The sequence below is a fragment of the Emys orbicularis genome, chromosome 21 (genome assembly GCF_028017835.1).
Source record: "Emys orbicularis isolate rEmyOrb1 chromosome 21, rEmyOrb1.hap1, whole genome shotgun sequence".
Classification (NCBI taxonomy): domain Eukaryota; kingdom Metazoa; phylum Chordata; order Testudines; family Emydidae; genus Emys; species Emys orbicularis.
This window is the reverse complement of record NC_088703.1, coordinates 19,280,325-19,299,944: the sequence shown is the minus strand read 5'-3', so window position 1 is coordinate 19,299,944 and position 19,620 is coordinate 19,280,325. Positions and strand designations below refer to the sequence as shown.

Here is a 19,620-nt window from a genome sequence, read left to right as displayed (position 1 = left end):
CCCTTCCCCCGCTCCTGGGCTCCCCCCCTGCGGGGGCGCCTGGGCTCCAGCTGGCTCCAGCGGATGGAGGTGACAGTCCAGGACCAGGAGCAAGGAGAGACATTGGCTTGGAACTGGACCCTGCTCCCCCTTCCCGGGCGGAAGTGGGGAGCCAGGCTGACTCTTTCCCGGGGTGCGGGCCGGAGTTGGGGGGGGTCTGAACTGGTGACGCGGCCCCCCCCCCAGCCCTGCAGCAGGACTAAGCGGGGGTTTGGGTGGGCGTGCGCACATACGCCCCGCCCCACCGAATGGAAGAGGTGGGTGGGAGGCACAGAGCCAATCGGTGGCAGGGTTATCTGATGGGGGGAGGGGCTGGGAGCCAGGACTCCTGGGTTCTCTCCCCCACTCTGGGAGGGGAGTGGGGTCTAGTAGGTTAGAGCAGAGGGGGCTGGGAGCCAGGACTCCTGGGTTCTCTCCCTGGCTCTGGGAGGGGAGCGGGGGCTAGTGGTTAGAGGAGGGGGCTCTGGCCTCCCATAGCTGAGGGTAGAACCCAGGAGTCCTGACTCCCAACCCCCCTGCTGGAAAAGAGACCAAGGGCTGTTACTTTGCCAGCTCTTGTGCATCACCTGCTGGCGGCGAGTTGTAATAGACACCTGTGGCTTCTATCAGTCACAGCCAGGGACTGGGTGAGGGGGCTGGGCTGGGTTTGGCACAGTCCTACGGTGCCCCAGGGCCTGGGGGTCCTTCACCCTGGTGCCCCCCACTCCCCCTCCATTCTTCTTGCTTCAAACTGCTTCTCAACCGTCAGATTTCAGAGCAAGCAAGGCCAGTAACGTTGCTGGGGGGTTGGAATCCCAGGACTCCTGGGTTCTCTCCCCAACTGTGGGAGGGGAGTGGGGTCAAGTGGTTAGAGGGGGGGGGGGGGAAGACCTCTGACCTCCCAGGGCAGGGATAGAACCCAGGAGTCCTGACTCCCAGCTCTCCACTGTTCTAACTACCGGACCCCACTCTCCGCCCAGAGCCGGGGATAGAACCCAGGAGTCCTGGCTCCCAGTCCTTATCCTTTAACCCTTTGCACTCTGACCACTTTTGACGCGCCGGTGTTGCTGGCGGGGGGGGCGCGCGGCGCGTCCCCGCCGGAACACTCCACGGGTTTGCACAGGGGCTCAGAGCAGGGTGGTGGGGGGAGGGGAGAGTTCTTCTTAAGTATTATTATTATTATTCTAATGATTCGCTCTATATTTTGTTAAGTGCGGCCGGGCTGTCCAGCCCCCGCCCCTTCCGCTCCATCTAGCCGGTTAGGATTTTCCAGGGGTTTTCTGTCTTTTCGGGTGTTTTTACGAAGCCGGGGCCCCAGGCGCTGCCCCACGGACCCCAGGCGTTTACCGGCACGCCACATCCTCGCCCGCGGGCTGCTTTTCTCGGGGAGCGGGCGAGGCCGCGCGACGGAGCTAGACCATTTAGGGGAGAAGACAGCGACCCGGCCCAGCCAGCTCCACCCGTGGCAGCAGGGCTAGACAGACGGATGGACAGAGAAAGGCAGCGCGTGGATCTATTTTTTCAGGGGGGGGGGGGACAGACACACACGGCTACTGCAGCTCAGCAGAAGAGACAACTTTTTTGGGGCGGAATAACTATTCCAGAGCAGCGCAGGATCTGCGTGGGGCGGGGACAGCCGCCCGGCCGCAGCGATCCCAGGCCGGCGCAGGATCGGACGACGGGGTTTTATATTTTTATGGAGGGGAAGGAGACTTATTTCATACAGAAAGAAAAAAAATATATAAGGGGGAGGGTCCGGGGCTCGGTTGTCAAGGCCTGGTCGAGGGGAGGTTCTTGGTTTATTTTTTTTCCTTTCCGAATGCTCACCGAGGAATGCAGAAGGGCGGCCGGCCGCTTCCGCCGGCTGGTGCCAATTGTACCAGGGCAATAAAAGAGCCGAGAAAGCGATGAACAGAGAGAGCGGTGGTGGGAGTGTTTTTTGATTAGGGGGTGGGAGGGGGCATCCCAGCTGGAGGGGGTCGGGGGGGTGTATATCTGCCTGCTGGGGGGAGGGTGTATGATGCGTTTGTGGCAGGGGTGTGTTGGGGGAGGGTCAGTCCCTGGGTTTAACACCCCGCCCCTGCCTCGTGGGGATGGGTCACCAGTGGGTTTTATTAGCGCAGGCCCTAATATATATCAGCACAGTTCTGTGTTACAGCAGCACATAGCCACCCCAGCTGGCTTGGGGGCCAGGTCGGAGCTCCCCAGTCCCCACCTGGGGGCCAGCACCTGCTAGAGGGGAAAGACCCCGGGGCCCATTCCCCACCCCCTGAGCCAGCCAGTCCCCGCCCTGGGGCCGGACCAGGGCCAGCGCAGGCCCCATCCCCCTGAGCTAGCCAGTCAGTCCCCGCCCTGGGGCCGGACCAGGGCCAGCACTCCCTAGAGGGGAAAGGCCCCGGGCCCCATTCCCCACCCCCTGAGCCAGCCAGTCCCTGCCCTGGGGCCAGACCAGGGCCAGCGCCCCCTAGAGGGGAAAGACACCATTCCCCAGTAGGTGATGGGGCCTTGTTTATTTTCACCTGACACTTGTGGTGTGCTGCCCCGTAGTGGTCAAACCCAGCAATGCACCTTCATTTCACCTCCAGCTTTGCAACGCACAAAGGTCCCCCACTTCAACGAATGGGGGATCTAGAGCACTGGGCTCCCCCCCCTCCCAGTTTGTCCAGGGCGCCTCATTCCTGGCCCACAGCCCCCGGCTCGCCCAGTCCTAGGTTCCCCCCCAGCTCTGCCGGTGCCCCTCCCTCCCGACCTGCAGCCCCCTGCTAGCCGAGCCCTGCACTCCCTCCCAGCTCTGCCGGTGCCCCTCACTCCTGACCCACAGCCCCTGCTAGCCCAGCCCTGGGCTCCCCCCCCAAGCTCTGCCAATGCCCCTCACTCCCGACCTGCAGCCCCTGCTTGCTCAGCCCAGCAGCTGAATGATGGGCGCGGGCCTGAGGCCTCATGCTCTTTCTTTATTGCATAGGTCTAAATCACTTCAACACACGGACGAGACGTGGGAAAAGCGAGGGCGGCCGCGGCACACGCGGGGTTAACACAGAGGGCCTGATGCCAGCACCCCCCCTTAGCAAGGCGGGGGGGGGAGGGGGGAGACGAGAAACTGCCTCCCTCTGCATTGTGGGGGAAGTCAGAGCTGCTCCTCCCCGTGCATTGCTGGACAGCAGGGTAAATGGGTTCACGGAGCTGATGGGGGGGAAAAGGTCAGATACTAGGATAGATGGGCCGGTGGGGCTGATCAGGCCCAGGAGGGATAGGGGGGGCTGATCAATTTCAGCTCATTCTAGTTTCTTGCTCACATCAGTTTTTTTTTTTTTGCGTGGGGGGGAGGAGGCTGTTAGTAGCAGCAACTAGTAGGACACACAGGACAGACAGACATTGTCTCCCCCGCCCCCGCAGCACACGACGCTGGCCGTCCCCACTCACAGAACACAGAGGTTTTAGTGCAAAGAAATCTCCAGCCTGCATCCTTTGCCGGGCCCTGCCCCTTCCCGCCGGGCTCTGGTGCACCTGGCACACGGCCATCGGAGGGGGGCCAGCCTGCCAGCCTCTGGGACAGAGGGAAACTGAGGCACATACCTGCCCACCACTGCCCTCACCCACTAGACCCCACTCCCCTCCAAAAATTTTACCTGCGGCTCATGTAGGGGAGGGGGGTCTAGTGGTTAGAGCGGGGGTGGGGTGGGGTCTGGGAACCAGGACTCCTGGGTTCTAGCCTGGCTCCGGGGGGAGGGGGCGCTAGTGGTTAGAGTGGGGGCGGGCAGCCAGAATGACCGCACCGCAGAGATCAGCAACTGGTCTGCAAAGCCACTTCCCCACCACCACCCCGCGTGTAATGGGAGCGTCTTGCCTGCAGCCCTGCCTCCAGCCCCTAGGGGGAGACAGAAGGCTGCACACCTGGCACGCATGCGAGGGCAGCTCCCCAGCAGGCCCCTAGGGGGAGACATGGGGTACTGCAGCGCCTGCTCGGACACCTGCCAGCCCCTCCCACTCCCCCCAGTGGCCGGAGGCACCAGCCCCGTGGCTCCCCACACGGGCAAAGCCTCCCCCCTAGTGGCAGGCAATGGGAACGGACCCGGTTCCGACTCCCTAGTGGCCCCTGGATACGGGATGGGGTAGAGGTGAAAAAGGGCCACGCGCAGCACCTCACGTAGCCCATCCCTTTCCTTTCTCGCCTGCGACCCCCACATGGTGGGAAACACCCCCTCCCCTCCCACAGGGGGTCACGCCCCTGCGTTACATTCACTCAGTGGGTGATGCCAGGATCAAAGCAATAAATAGGCAGCTTTAGGCAGGAGCAGCGCAGCTTGGTCCCCGCTGCGCCCCCTGCCGCCAGGAGGGAGGGCAGCACGTCCCCTTCCAGCCGTTTCTGGCTACCCCCTGAAACAAGCCGGGACCCTCTCTCCGCGCCCAGCCGGGGGCATCAGCCGGTGGCGATCTTGAGGCGGTTGACGCCGGTGATAAGTCTGGCGAGGGCCCGGTGCACCTGGCCCTGGATGGGGCCGTATTCCACCCGCTCACCGTCCACGGTCAGGATGCCCTTGCGGGTGAGGGGCTCCAAGCGGAAGGCCCGGACGGGCACGTGGACGAGATGGGGGCACTCCTGCTCGAAGTGGCTGCCCTTCTCCATGGCCAAGAAGAGGCGGACCAGGGCGGCGCGGGAGATGCCGGCTTTGATGAAGCAGAGGTGGATGAGCCCGTCGTCGAAGCGGGCGAAGGGGGCGGCAAAGAGGTCGGCCCCCAGGTGGCTCTGGTAGATGGCCAGCACCAGCACAAAGTCGTCCTCTACCGTCACCCAGGAGCCGGGCACCGGCTGCCCCAGCGGCACCAACAGCTCGTCCGGGGGGCCGCCCACCTGGGCCTCACCCGCCCCGCCGGCCGGCAGCTCCCCCGGCCCAGGCTCGAAGGAGAAGCTGGGCGGGGGCAGGACGGAGGCGGAGGAGGGGGGCGGGGAGCCGGGCGAGGGGCAGGGCGCGGGAGCCGGCTCAGCCCCCCGGAAGGCGTGGCGCTCCTCACACAGCCCCATGTCGGACAGGGCGCGGTGCAAGGGCAGGCGCTGCAGGGGCAGGCGGCCGTTGGGGGCCACGGTGATGCTGCGGGAGATGGGCCGGTGGGCGGTGGCATCGGCGGCGGGCAGGTAGGAGAGGCGCCCGCGGTAGGTGTGCATGGAGGCCAGGCGCACCAGAGTGCCCAGCGTGAAGCGGGCGGCGCCCATGTGCCGGTACTTCTCGCTCTCGATGTCCACGTCCGAGACGAAGCCCCAGGCCACGCTGAGGCAGGAGAAGCAGCGGGCGCCCGAGGCCGTGGTGACGGCCACCAGGTCCAGCGGGGCCACAGCCGCATGGCACAGCAGCAGGGCACAGTTCAGCAGCAGCTCCAGGCCCAGCACCTGCTCCAGCCTGCTGGGGGGCAGGACTGGGGTGAGCCGACCAGCCAGGGGATACAGCTCCCTGGCAACACCCCCCCCCCCCCCGCTGCCCCTTGCTGCAGGGGGAGCCGCTCGCCCCAGCTCCCAGGGGGACACATGGGGAGAGCAGGTTGGGCAGGAGGTGCGGGATAGGGGAGGGCCTCTCCCCACCCTCCACAACCCCCATTTGCTCCCCATGCACCCCCCCAGCCCCAACTCCCCTTCCTGAGCCGGGTATAGAACCCAGAAGTCCTGACTCTCAGGCCCTCCCCCAACCACTAGACCCCCTTCCCTTCTCAGAGCCAGAGAGAACCCAAGCATCCGGGCTCCCAGGCCCCCCGTCCCCCACCCCCCGCCGCTAGCGCTGCCCTTACCCGGCATTACAGTTGATGGCTCCGGCCAAGGCGTTCCCCGAACCACTCGGTAAAATCCCAACCGGCATCTTGATCGCCTGCTCCCAGTCAGGGCGCTCCATCAGCCCGTTGAGAACCTACTCGGCACAAAGGTGAACCGCTGTGGGATCTAGTGGTTAGAGTAGGGGGGGCTGGGAGCCCGGACTCCTGGGTTCTCTCCACAGCTCTGGGAGAGGAGTGGAGGCTAGTGGTGAGAGCAGGGGGGGGCCTGGGAGTCAGGACTCCTGGGTTCTTTCCCTGGCTCCGTGAGGGGAGCGGGGTCAGACCTACAGCAGGGGAGGGTGCCAGGGACGTTATGGCCGGGGAAGGGGAGGGGCATTACCTCATATAGGAGCCCATCCCCTGAGATGGCGACGATCCCATCCCATTCTGCCAGGTTGATGCTCTTCACCAGCTCCCGGGCGTGGTTTGGCCTCTCTGGGAGCAGGAGGAGAGAGACGGGGTATCAGACAGCCCGTCGCCCTGCCCCCCAGGCCCTTCCCCCTCCCCCACAGCCCATCTCCCTACCCACCAGGCCGCAGGCCCTTCCCCCTCCCCCACCAGCCCGTCGCTCTCCCCCACAGCCCATTTCCCTGCCCCCCAGGCCACAGGCCCTTCCCCCTCCCCCCCAGCCCCTTGCCCTGCCCCCCAGGCCACAGGCCCTTCTCCCTCCCCCCCAGCCCCTTGCCCTGCCCCCCAGGCCCTTCCCCCTCCTCCCCAGCCCATCGCCCTGCCCCACAGGCCGCAGGTCCTTCTCTCTCCCGCCCGCCCCCGGTCCCCTGTCACCTGTCTGGATCAAGTTGAAGCTGATGTCCGCCTCCGTGATCATGGGCAGCACATGGGTCTGGCACCACTGGAGGGCCAGGCCCCTGCCCCCAAACGGGTTCAGCAGCAGCAGCAGCCGGCGTGGGCGCGGCAGGAGGCTGGGAGCGATGTCTGAAAGGAGAGCGGGGAGAGCAGGTCAGGGGAACCCTGCCTGGCGCTGAGATGCGGCTGCCTCTGGGGTGAGGCGCGGGGGCTGGGTATACAGGGAGCCCTTGCCCAGTGCTGAGACGTGGCCCCTCTGGGGCCGGGGGCTGATTTCACGGGGACCCCCTCGCCCGGCGCTGAGACGCGGCTGCCTCTGGGGCCGGGGGCTGGTTACACAGGGACCCCTCGCCCGGCGCGGAGACCCGGCTGCCTCTGGGGTGGGGTGCGGGGAGTACAGGAATTGTAATGGAATGCTGAACTGTTGAGCCACCAGATGCCTGTGGGCACCACACACCTCGCTGGAGCCAACCTCAGCCGTCCCTGCCCTTCCCCCCGGCAGCACATTAAAGGCTGATGGAAGGCCCAGCCGGGCGAGGGAAGCCCTGTACTCCGGCCAGATCTGATACAGACGCCTGCCGTGTTAGCAGCCCTGCCACTTCCTGTACACAAGGTGCACGCTCCGGGCTGCCAAGAGCGAGCCAGAGGGAAGACATGGAAGCACCAAATGCTGCAACCAGGAAGCATAAAACCCCCCAACATACACCCCCCCCCCCGCAGGCTCCAATCACCCGGTCTCGCCTCAAAGCCCCTGAATCTCTCAGCTTCGCTAGCCTACCCATTGGCAAAGCTCCCCAAGGAGAGGGACAATCTGCAGGGGGCTCCTTCCGCTCCGAGCAAATGGGTACATGCTCTGACTTCCCCGAAGCCTGTCGCTAGGCTGACAAGACCAGGCTGCTGCCAATTTTTGGTGCCTGCTTTATACTGCGGAGAACCGTGGCTTATGGAACAGCAGGTGTCCAGCAGAGAGCTGAAGGAGCAGGGGGAAAAGGCTGCCGGTTTCAGAAGAGCTCGGCACGCATTGGCTGGCAACACGAAAACACCAGAGCCAGGCTGGGCGTTGGGTGCACGGATAAAAACCTTGCAGGGCAGTTGCAATTAAAGCCAGACTTAACCCTGTTCAAACAGCAAGCCCCAGCAATGCGGAGGGCAGCTGGCCAAACCTGAAAAACCAGAAACCAGCTTAGAAGCTGTTTGGACATGGTAGGAGGACAACAAGCCGTTGCCATGAAACCTCGGAGGCAAGGAGCGAGATCTCCCAGGCGAAAGGGTCAAACTCCAAACGCCAAAGCCTGACAGCCTAAATGCACAAGTTGGGGAACATTCGTATCCCAAGAGACGACGCACGCCCAGCCGAAGGCACACGCTTTCATAAATGCACGAAGTATGGACATTTTGCAGCAGTTTGCCGCACCCAAGCGGTCTGAGCGGGGACTCGTATTACAGACAATCCAGATGAGACGTCGTTCTGGGACCGATCACATGTGATGCCAAAGAGCCTGCCTGGAGAGCGAAAGTGAATATTCGTGGCAAGACTTGACAACTGGCCCAGGAGCAGAGGTCTCCCTCGCGTCCGACGGGATTTACAATCGCCTTCGACCCCAACCAGAGTCGATGTCACCTCATGCAGCCGTGACTTGCCCTGGAGGGCAGCCCAGGCCGGCTCATCGCAGAAATGACTTACAGAGACAACGGCTTTGCGTTCACAGCGCACGGGATCAAACACCAATGACCTTCTCGGCCACCGCGTGGCAGCCACGATGGAAGAATTTGACGGAGGATTTGATCTTGGACGTTGGAAAGGAGATCCAGTAGAAAACAACAGGCCACGATTCACCGCCGCGGGATTTCAGTCATTTTGATCGCAAGCGAATGGAGACGCTGAGGAAATCAGAGAGCCAAGAAAAATCCCACAGCAGGGAAGAGCCATCCTTCGCTCTTCCGAGTTACCGATAGACACCGATAGCAGCTCCTGGCCATCGTCCTGCACAGCTCCGGATGGCACGACAACTCAGCGCTCCCGATCCGGCTTTGGAAAAGAAGCTATGGAGAGAGTCACCAAGCCTAGAACCAGGCGATCCCGTTCGCGACCGAGGGGCCGGAGAAAAAGGATGGTGAACTCCAGCTGTCGCGCGCCCTGATCACACGGGATTGACACGTCTCCGTCCGTTCATCGGGAGGGACGAGCCAGAACGCAAACAGAGGCACCGACCGCTGAAGGATGCCAGGCTGACCACGGCCAGGCGGTGCAGCGAACGGCCAGCCAGGCGGCCAAGCTGCGACACAGTCGGGTCATGTAATGAGGAACCCAGGACAATATTAGACTGATCCGCCCTGAGCTTCTGAGCCAGCGTGACAGTGGCAGGAGGGTGGGACGTGGGGGCTGGTTATATGGACCCCTCGCCTGGCACGGAGATGCAGCCCCTCTGTGGTGAGGCATAGGAAGAGGGCCCTCTACTGAGCCCCCCACCCCACTCCAGGCTGCATAGCGCCCCCCTAGGGCCCAGCACAGACTGCCAGGGGAGAGCACCCTGCCCGGCAGGGTGAGGGAAGTAGATAAGTGAGCCCGGAGGATGTGCAGGGAGGAAAGATTAACCCAGAACCACCACCACACACTGCAAAAGGAATGCTGGGGCATGCAAACACTCATCCATTTCCTAGTGCCTGCCCACTGGGGGCTGGGAGCCAGGACTCCTGGGTTCTATCCCCAGCTCTGGGAGGGGAGTGGGGTATAGTGGTTAGAGCGGGGGGGGCTGGGAGCCAGGACTCCTGGGTTCTATCCCCAGCTCTGGGAGGGGAGTGGGGTATAGTGGTTAGAGCAGGGGGGGGCTGGGAGCCAGGACTCCTGGGTTCTAACCCTGGCTCTGGGAGGGGCGTGGGATATAGTGGTTAGAGCAGGGGGGGGGGCCTGGGAGCCAGGACTCCTGGGTTCTAACCCTGGCTCTGGGAGGGGCACGTAATCAAGTGGTTGGAGGGGGGGTGGATGCTCCTCACTCCAAGTCAAAAGTTCCCCGGTTATCGTACCAGGCGGAGACGGCTGCACTTTACACCCAGGGCTGATAGTGGGGCAGGTTCTGCAGGGTCCCCAGCCCAGAGAGGCAGCGCTGATACCCCCCCAATACACCCTATGCCCAGCGTGCCCCTCAACCAGCCAGCCCCACTCATGCACCTCCACTGCACCCATGCACACCCCTGCCAGAGCCCCCCACCCTGTCCCTAGGCACTCCCTGGAGCCAACCCCCATGCCACCAAGCCCCCGTCCATGGCATCTGCCCCCCAATCCAGCCCCGCCTTCAGCAACCCCCATCCCTCAGCAGGTGCAGAGAGGTGGGGAGCCAGTGCTGAAGGCAACCCCCAGTCCCTCCAGGAGGGATCCTGCCCCCCCAGGGTTTGGGAGGCTCCTTGAGAGGCCCTGATATGGGAGGGGTTAGACCAAGTGTGTGTGGAGGGGGAGAGATGGGGCGCCCAAGGGGAGCCTAGGGGGTGGAGGACAAGGAATCCGACAGCCCCACCTTCAAGACAATCCATTGACCTTTGGCCACGCTGTGGAAGACAAAGGAGCCCAGCCCAGCCCTGCCCCTGGATCCCCGCCCGGGACAAGGAAAGGACGGGGCCGCACCCGGCCTGCAAGTTCCCTGAACCGAGGCGTTGCCATCCGGGCCCCCAAGCATGCCAGGCACCACCCGGGTACTGGTTCCCCAGCCCCACCTGCGGGCACACACAATCCAGATAGCCTGCCTCCCAGCTGCCCCATACTCTAGGGGCTGGACCCCTCTCCCAGGGCCGGGGAGAGAACCCAGGCGTCCTGATCCCAGCTCCCCATCCCACCCGCCATGCTCTAACCACCAGACTCCCCCTCTCCTCCCAGGGCCAGGGAGAGAACCCAGGCGTCCGGGCCCCCATCCTGTGCCTGTAAAACCCACCAAGGGCGGTTCAGCCTGGCAGGCGAAGCTAGAGGGGGCAGGTGGGGCAGGGGTCCCCTCGTCGCCGGGTCTGGTTTTGGGGCTCTCCAGCAGCTGAGATCACGGAGCCATCGCTGGCTGCAACCCCCTGTCCCGGGCACACATTCAGGGCCAGGGCAGTGAAACGTCCAAGGGGGGCTGACGTCCTATCTCCAGGCCCCGGGCGGAACCGTCTCTGGGTCTCCACAACAGCATCTGTTTTATTATTGTTACAGCAGATCCAACCGGAGAGATGGGTTCTGGGAGCCAGGACGCCTGGGTTCTCTCCCTGGCTCTGGGAGGGGAGTGGGGTCTAGTGGTTAGAGCAGGGGGGGCTGGGAGCCAGGACTCCTGGGTTCTATTCCTGGCTCTGGGAGTGCAATCTAGCGGGTGAGGGCGATGGGGGTGGGGGCTGGGAGCCAGGACTCCTGGGTTCTCACCCCAGTTCCGGGAGGGGAGCAGGGCAGAAGGCACAGCGGCAGCCTTACCTGTGTCACTGGAGATGGGGATACCCAGCACCAGGCACTTGATGGCAGCCGCCCATTTCTCCGCCACCGCTTGGTTCTTCTCGTAGTCGTTGGCCCCGTCCACCTGGAAGGTCCGTGCCGCCCTCTGCCGCCCACGCCCGGACCCCACCGCCACCTTCCTCTTCTTCAGCGGGTAGGCGTAGACAGAGAAATACGCCGCCCGGTCGGCCGGCGCCCGGCTGCGCAGCGTGTGGCAGCCCACCACCTCGGCCAGGGGCACCACAGTGCGCTGGTCTGTCTCCGGCTTGGGCACCAGCCGCTGGATGTGCAGCGCCGTCTGGGTCAGGCTGAGGGCGTAGCGGGAGCCCTTGGAGGGGTAAGCCCCAAACTCCCCGTGAAGCAGCGTCTCTGCACCCTCGCCGTACGGGCCCAGGACGAGGCTCATCTTCCCGGCGGTGCCGTGGCCCACCCAGCCTTCCCCAGCAGGCTCAAGCTGCACCTCCGGTGGGTCCTTTCAGCACCATCCACTCTCCCCCAGTTCCCCACCCCACCCCGCCCAAACCGCCACTAGGACATGGCCCGCTTCTGGGCAGGGGGGTGGATCAGCACCGGGCCGGCGGGCCAGGGAACAACTAACCCCACTAGGAGAAGTGTCCAGACCCAAACCCCAAGTCTGTTCTGCTGCCTCTGGCCCACCCAGACTCCGGTGAGATCGTCACACCCCAAGATGCCCCATCCCCGAGGGGAGCGCCCCGGGGCAGGAATCTTGGGGAATCTCAAGCAGCCGAGGAATGAGAACCGGCCTGACTAAGCGGCTCAGCAGGGGGAAGGGCCCGCAGGGATCCAGAAGCCGGCTTTAGCCTTTCCCCTCCCGAGGGGCCCAGCGGGGAGGGGGGAGCTGAGTTGGGTCCAGCCCTCTCCCCCCTCCCCGATGTCTGCTTTCGCCTGGCGGTGGGGGGCCCGGCTAGGCAGGAGGGAGCCAGGAGTCGCTGGGATTTTTAAAGACACTTAGAAAGTTTCTTTCTACCACCCCCCTCCCCCCGGGCCGCAATGGGGCCTGGGGAAACGGGGGGGTTGGAACCGATCCAGACCCCCCCAGCTAGGGGCGCAGGCGGGGAGCAGCCTGGCCCCGCGCTATAGGGCAGGGGGGCTGGGAAATGGGCCCCCCTGCAGGGCTGACACTTGCCACCATCCCCTGCCCCCGGCAGCAGGTGCTTCCCCTCGCCCCCCTCTTACTCCCTCGCCCCCCTTCCCTCTATCCCCCCTGCCCCTGGACCTGCCTCCCTCCCTCTCTCCGGGAAGTGCTTCCAGCAGGCGCTAGCCGGCCCCATAAATGGGGAGGAGTGGCTGGCTCCAGCCAATCACAGAGCTGCCCTTCCAGTCTCACCAATCAGGGCGCTCGACACCCACGCCCACCACCTTTGTGGTGGGCAGCACCACTCCCGCCGGCTTCGCCCTGCTTCCGAAAGCCCCTGTGGCGGCCATCTTTGTTGTGGGCGGAAAGGTCTGGCTCCACCCTCCTCCCTGCGATTCAATGGGATGTGGCGGCCCTTTTGAGTGTGGGCAAGGGAGATAGTTTCCTCCCTGTATGAACCGACGCAGTGGGGCGGCCATCTTTGTTCTGGGAACTGGGCCCTGCCTTTATTCCCAGCCCTCCCATAGAAATCAAATGGGCATTACGGCCATCTTGGATGTGGGCAAAGAAAATTGCTTCTCCCTCCATAACAGCTAATGCAGATGGCGGCCATATTTAGTAGGGGAAATGCAGAGCTGGACTCCCATTGTGCTAGGAGCTGTACATCAGTTATTAGGGGTATTACGGTAGCACCTAGGAGCTCCAATCACGGCCCAGGACCACATTGCGCTAGGGGCTGTACATTATTATTTCTACCAGGTGTTAATACGGTGCCGCCCAAGAGCTCACAATCTAAGCACCCACAGTGGTTTAAGTTTATTATAAGTAACAAATTAATAATAAATTAATAAATAATAATTTGTAATAAAAACAACAAATTATTTGCATTGTGCTAATACTTAAAGGCATCAATCAGACTCTATGTATTATTTTTAATAATGAGACACACACTATTATTCTAGTCTATTCATCCCATATTGGTATATAGATTTTTTGTCCCATCTGTGTGGTAACCAATTCCTCCCCTCCTCCTACCCCCCAAGATTCAAATGTACAAGTAATTGTGTATTAATGGCAACCAGAGAGACCTGAAAATGAACGGACGGAAGAAGTTTTCCATTGGAAAATGAATATCAGGTAACATCAAAACGCAGGCATGTGTCAATGTCTTGTAAACGTTCTGCAGAAAACGTTTCCTTTCAATATGGGCCAAAGGTTTCCTTTCAGCCGCTTCCTTTGGACTTTGATGTTCTCTGTGATAAGGCAACACAATAGAAAGGCTTAAAGGTGTCCATGAGGCCGAAAGGAAGCAACTCGGGATGAATTATTTTGCCCAAACAGGTGAGATTTTCACTTAAGGGAGGAAACGAAATTGCAACATGTCAGAATTCCCCATGGATCTGAGGCGCAGTCACTGTGGTCTAGTCTAGTGTCCAAACTAGTCTAGTCCGGCTAGTCTAGTCTGTCCAGTCACCAACTTTGGATCTGTTCTGCTCTATTCCAGTCTAGTGACCATGTTATATTGTACTCTAGTTAACTCCAGTAGCCACATTCTGTTCTGCTCTAGTATCCCCGGCCCAGCCTAGTCTAGCCCCAATCTCTGTGATAACTGATCTGGCTGGGCTCCATAAACTCTATCAGCTGCTCTATTATAGTTCGGAGTCCTCCAGAACCATCGAGCCCGCCGGCCGGAGCGTCGCACGTCTGGCCCCAGCGGGGCTCTGCCTGCCGCCGCGCTGCCATAGAGCGGAGCGCCCGCTCCCATCAGGCCCCGCGCGGCCCCGCCTCCTTCCTTCCCAGGCCGAGCCGCCGCCGCCGCCGCCATGGTAAGCCGGGGGGGGGGGCGCGGGGGAATCCGCCGCCATCCGCCGGGCGGGGGCGCCGAGCCCGGGGCTGCGGGGGGCCGTGGCGGGGCCCCGGGGGGCCGGATCGCCCTGAATGGGCGGGGGGGCCTCCATCGCCGGGGCCTCCCCGCGCACATGCGGGGAGCTGGGGGGGCTCCTGCCCGGGGACAGCTGGTGGGGGGCGGGCAAGGGGAGGGGTCTGGGGGGTGGCATGTGAGAGTGGGGGGTACCCAGCCGTGGGGGGGGGGATCCCAGGGGGGGTTGGGGGAGGGTACGGGGGGCACCTAGCGGGGGTGGGGGGCACCCAGTGGGGGTGGAGGAGGGTACGGGGGGCACATAGCAGGGGTGGGGGGATCCCAGTGGGGGAGGGTACGGGGGGCACATAGCAGGGGTGGGGGGATCCCAGTGGGGGTTGGGGGAGGGTATGGGGGGCACCCTGTGCAGAGGCTGGGAAGGAGGTCATATAAGAGGAGGTGAGGGGGCACATGGGGCACCAAGTGGGGTGGGGGTTGGGGGGACCTGTGGAGCAGAGGGCATGGAGGTTACCTGGTGTGGCGGGGAGCACCCAGCGGGGGAGGATACAGAGGGCACCCAGTGTGGGGGGTACTGTGGGGCATATGGTCTGAGAGGAGGGGTGGCACTGGTGGGTGGGCTGTTTGGGGGAGGCTGGGGGGTCACCCCGTAAGGAGCAGGATGAGGAAGGGAGGATCTGGGGACTGGGGGGGCATGAGGAGCTGGGGGGACAGGGCATGGGGGGGCTGCTGTGTGCACCCTGGGGTGGGGGGGGTTCTAATTTGCCTGGGAGCTGTGGCTGTTGGGGTAGTGGCAGCAGGGGATGGGGTGACTTATGGGGTACTGGGTGCATGGGAGAGTCAGGGCACCCCTCAGACCCATAGCTTGGGGAGTCCTGGGGGAGGGGACACTGAGGCAGGGGTCCTGACGGTGTCTTTCCCCCCCAGGGTGTCGATATCCGACACAACAAGGACCGCAAGGTTCGCCGCACGGAGCCTAAGAGCCAGGACATCTACCTGCGCCTGCTGGTCAAGGTAACGCGCCCCCTGCCAGGATGCCTGGGTTCTCTCCGCTGGGGGAGGGTGGGGAGTGAGGACTCCTGGGATCTGTCCCTGGCTCTGGGAAGGGGAGGGGGGGCTGGGAGCCAGGACACCTGGGTTCTGTGCTTGGCTCTGCCGCTGACTGATGTGACCTGTGCAAGCGCAGCCAGTAGACCCCTTCGCTGCCTCAGTTTCCCCTGGGTGCCTGCGGGGTGGGGGCGGGGCGAAGGGCTCCCCCTGACGGCCGTGTCCCCCTAGCTGTACCGTTTCCTGGCGCGCCGCACCAGCTCCCGCTTCAACAAGGTTGTCCTGAAACGCCTCTTCATGAGCCGCACCAACCGCCCGCCGCTTGCCCTCTCCCGCATGGTAAGTGGGGACCGGGGGAGGGGGGGTCTGCTGGTGCCCCTCCACCACGGCCCCTGCCGGCCCTACACAGCCCCAAACCCCGTCCCGCGGCCCCTGCCGGGCCGGCCCTACCCGCAACCCCTGCCAGGCTGGCCCTACCCTCGACTGCAGCCCCTGCCGGCCCTACATGGCCCCAAACCCCGTCCCGCGGCCCCTACCGGGCCGGCCCTACCCGCAGCCCCTGCCGGGCTGGCCCTACCCTCGACTGCAGCCCCTGCTGGCCCTACATGGCCCCAAACCCCGTCCTGCGGCCCCTGCCGGGCCGGCCCTACCCTCGAACCCCATCCCGCGGCCCCAAACCCCGACCCCCGTCCCACGGACCCTGCGGGGCCGGCCCCACCCTCGACCCCGCGGGCCCTACACGGCCCCGACCCACGGCCCCTGCCGGCCCTACCCTCGACCCGCGGCCCCTGCCGGGCCGGCCCTACCCTCGACCCCCTGCCTGAGTCCCTGTACCCTGGAGATACTGACAGCGTGTCCGGGGAGGGCCATGTCCCAGGGGGCACTGCCCAGAGGGGGGGGGTCTCACTGAGCCTCTGCCCCCTTCCTGCCCCAGATCCGCAAGATGAAGCTGCCGGGGCGGGATAACAAGACGGCCGTGGTGGTGGGAACCGTCACCGACGACATCCGCATCCACGACATCCCCAAGCTGAAGGTGAAACTGGTTCTGGGAGGGGAATGGGGGGTGAGGGGGGGGCCAGGACTCCTGGATTCTCTCCCCAGCTCTGGGAGGGGAGTGGGGGGCTAGTGTTTGGGGTGGGGGGCTGGGGGCAGGACTCCCGGGTTCTCTACTGGGAGGGGAGTGGGGGGGGAGGCTGGGGGCCAGCACTGGGGTGTCACTGACCCGTCTCTCCTGGCAGGTCTGTGCCCTGCGGGTGACCCAAGGAGCCCGCAGTCGCATCCTGAAGGCAGGGGGTCAGATCATGACCTTTGACCAGCTGGCCATGGCAGCCCCCAAGGGCCAGGGCACCGTGCTACTCTCGGGTGAGTCCTCCCACGCCCTCTGCTGGGACAGGCACTGGCCCTGCCCCACACAACTTGCAACAGGCAGCGGGGGCCAGCTGGGCTGCAGGGCCAGGGCTCAGTAGGGGGCGCTGTCCCCGGGCAGCCAGTTTGAACAGGGTGGGGTGTTGGGGCCTGCACTGTTAGTGCTGTTGAAATTGACCTGCCCCACCCCAGAGGGGCCGTGTCCCAGCACCGGGCGAGGGGTCCCTGTGTATCCAGCCCCCGCGCTCCACCCCAGAGGGACTGCGTCCCAGCACTGGATATAGGGTCCCTGTGTATCCAGCCCCCGTGACCCACCCCAGAGGGGCTGCGTCTCTGCACTGGGCAAGGGGTCCCTGTATACTCAGCCCCCGCGCCCCACCCCAGAGCTGGCTGCCCCAGGCAGGGGGCCCTACATAGAATTATAGAACTGGAAGGGACTTCGAGAGGTCATTTAGTCCAGCCCCCTGCACTCATGGTAGGACGGAGGATTATCTAGGCCATCCCTGACAGGTGTTTGTCCAACCTGCTCTTAAAAATCCCCAGTGATGGAGATTGCACAACCTCCCTGGGCAATTTATTCCAGTGCCTAACCACCCTGACAGGAAGTTTTTTCTAATGTCCAACCTAAACCGCCCTTGCTGTAATTTAAGCCCATTGCTTCTTGTCCTATCATCGGAGGTTAAGAAGAACAATTTTTCTCGCTCCTCCTTGTAACAACCTTTTATGTACTTGAAAACTGTTATCCTGTCCCCTCCCAGTCTAGTCGTCTCTTCTCCAGACTAAACAAACCCAATGTTTTCAATCTTCCCTCATAGCTCATGTTTTCTAGACCTTTAATCATTTTTGTTGCTGCTCTCTGGACTTTCTCCAATTTCTCCACATCTTTCCTGAAATGTGGCGCCCAGAACTGGACCCAATACTCCAGTTGAGGCCTAATCAGCGCGGAAGAATTACTTCTCGTGTCTTGCTTACAACACTTCTGCCAATACATCCCAGAAGGATGTTTGCTTTTTTTGCAGCAGCGTTACACTGTTGTGGTCCCCCAGATCCTTTTCTGCCGTACTCCTTCCTAGGCCGTCATTTCCCAGTTTAAAGAACAGAAGTACTTGTGGCACCTTAGAGACTAACAAATTTATTTGAGCATAAACTTTCGTGGGCTAAAACCCACTTCATCGGATGCATTCATTGTATGTGTGCAACTGATTGTTCCTTCCTAAGTGGAGCACTTTGCATTTCATAGATTCTAGGACTGGAAAGGACTTCGAGACGTCATCGAGTCCAGTCCCCTGTCCTTATTGAATTTCATCCTATTGACTTCAGACCATTTCTCCCGTTTGTCCAGATCATTTTGAATTTTAATCCTGTCCCCCAAAGCGCTCGCAACCCCTCCCAGCTTGGTATCGTCCACAAACTTTATCCGTGTTCTCTCTATGCCATTATGTAAATCAGATATTGAACAGAACCGATCCCTGCGGGACCCCACTCGTTCTGCCCTTCGATCACTACTCTCTGGGGACGGTTTTCCAACCAGTTCTGCACCCCCCTTATAGTAGCTCCATCTAGGTTGGCTTTCCCTAGTTTGTGCATGATCAGGTCTGCGGGACGGTATCAGAAGCCTCCCTAAAGTCAAGCTCTACCCTGCCCGGCCTGGGAGTTGCCTTGGGCACAGCTGTGGGGGGGCTCCTGGCGCAGAAGAACGGGGCTCTCCCCACCGTGCCCTGGCACATGGAGTTGCTGGCCCCCGAGCTCTGCATAGGGCCAGGCTGCCCCTGTGGGCTGGTGGCCGGAGCAGCCCTCCTTGCGCTGTCTCTGAACCAGAGGCCACGTCCTTCCCTCCGGGCCTTTCCTGGGAGTTGGGGGGGGGGGGCTGCGCCCCCATGCGAGGGGTCACTGTTGGTGTAACGCTGTCTCCCCACAGGGCCCAGGAAGGGACGCGAGGTGTACCGGCACTTCGGCAAGGCCCCCGGCACCCCCCACAGTCACACCAAGTGAGTGCAAACCCCCCTCCCGCCCCTGCTCCAGGTCCCGCTTCCTGTGCCTGGCCCAGCTGGGCTGAGCACGAGCCCTGGCTGGGGGGAAGTCCGGGTAATAGAGGCATATCCCCAGAGTGGATCATGTTCTTGGGGGGAGGGGGGGGGGTCAGGACTCCTGGGTTCTCTCCCCGGCTATGGGGGGGAGGGGGGGCTGGGAGCCAGGACTGCTGGGTTCTCTCCCTCGCTATGGGAGGGGAGTGGGGTCTGGTGGTTGCGGGGCTGGGAGCCAGGACTCCTGGGTTCTCTCCCCGGCTATGGGGGGGGGGAGCCAGGACTCCCAGAGACACTAGAGCCCCGTGACCTGCCCCGCTAATGCGTTGGGTCATGTCTGAAAACAACCCCCCCTCGTGCTGCCCCTGGAGCCAGCACCGGCCGCGGGGTGCCCCCTGGGCCTTCCACCCCTGGAGAGCGGGCGGGGGGCAGCCTGTGAACTGGGCCGGAGCAGAGTGGGGGAATCCCTGGCATGGGGGGCAGGGCTAACCCCTCTCTCCCCTCCCCGCAGGCCCTACGTGCGCTCCAAGGGGCGGAAGTTCGAGCGGGCCCGGGGCCGCCGCCCCAGCCGGGGCTACAAGAACTAACGGCGCCGGCCCGCACCTGCCTGTGTCCAATAAATGGGTCAGAACCGTGGGCTGGCGTCTGCTGTGTTTGCTTGCGGGGCGGTGCCCTTCCCCCCACTAACCCAGAGGGGCCACGTCCCAGCGCTGGGTGAGGGGTCCCCGTACACCCAGCCCCCACGCCCCACCCCAGAGGGGCCATGTCCCAGTGCGGGGCAACGGGCCCCCATATACCCAGCCCCCCCCTCGCCCCAGAGGGGCCATGTCTCAGCACCAGGGGAGGGGTCCCCATATACCCAGCCCCTGCGCCGTGCCCCATCTCGGCACTGGGTGAGGAATCCCTGGATAACCAGCCCTACTGCGGTGGGGCCACGTCTCAGCACCAGGTGAGGGGTCCCTGGATAAGTAGCCCCTGGGCCGCCCCAGGTTGTAACAGTGTCTGTATTTGCCCCTGTCCCTCTCCCACAGACAGCAGCTGTGAGGGGGGCAGGACTAGGTTTTGGGGGCACCTGCCCTTCCAGTAGGGCTCAGGCTTCCGCCCGGGGCTGCCCCCTGTACCCTGGCGTTGGCTCCTCCGGGGGGCT

The 19,620-nt window shown here is 63.3% G+C and overlaps 2 protein-coding genes across 2 annotated transcripts; one reads left to right on the top strand and one right to left on the bottom strand.

Moving 5' to 3' along the window:
• Positions 1 to 4,435: 4,435 nt before the first annotated feature.
• SPHK2 (sphingosine kinase 2) lies at positions 4,436 to 11,471 on the bottom strand. Its single transcript, XM_065420897.1, has 5 exons — positions 11,048 to 11,471; positions 6,598 to 6,747; positions 6,155 to 6,249; positions 5,794 to 5,909; positions 4,436 to 5,414 (listed from the first exon to the last, which is right to left on the bottom strand). The coding sequence occupies exons 1-5, from the start codon at positions 11,469 to 11,471 to the stop codon at positions 4,436 to 4,438; spliced, it is 1,764 nt and encodes a 587-aa protein (XP_065276969.1).
• A 2,464-nt stretch (positions 11,472 to 13,935) lies between these two features.
• RPL18 (ribosomal protein L18) lies at positions 13,936 to 19,109 on the top strand. The gene is made up of 7 exons (XM_065420908.1): positions 13,936 to 13,987; positions 14,965 to 15,051; positions 15,316 to 15,423; positions 16,019 to 16,117; positions 16,323 to 16,446; positions 18,368 to 18,437; positions 18,985 to 19,109. Exons 1-7 carry the CDS (start codon positions 13,985 to 13,987, stop codon positions 19,058 to 19,060), a joined length of 567 nt encoding a protein of 188 aa, XP_065276980.1. The 5' UTR covers positions 13,936 to 13,984; the 3' UTR covers positions 19,061 to 19,109.
• Positions 19,110 to 19,620: the final 511 nt, after the last annotated feature.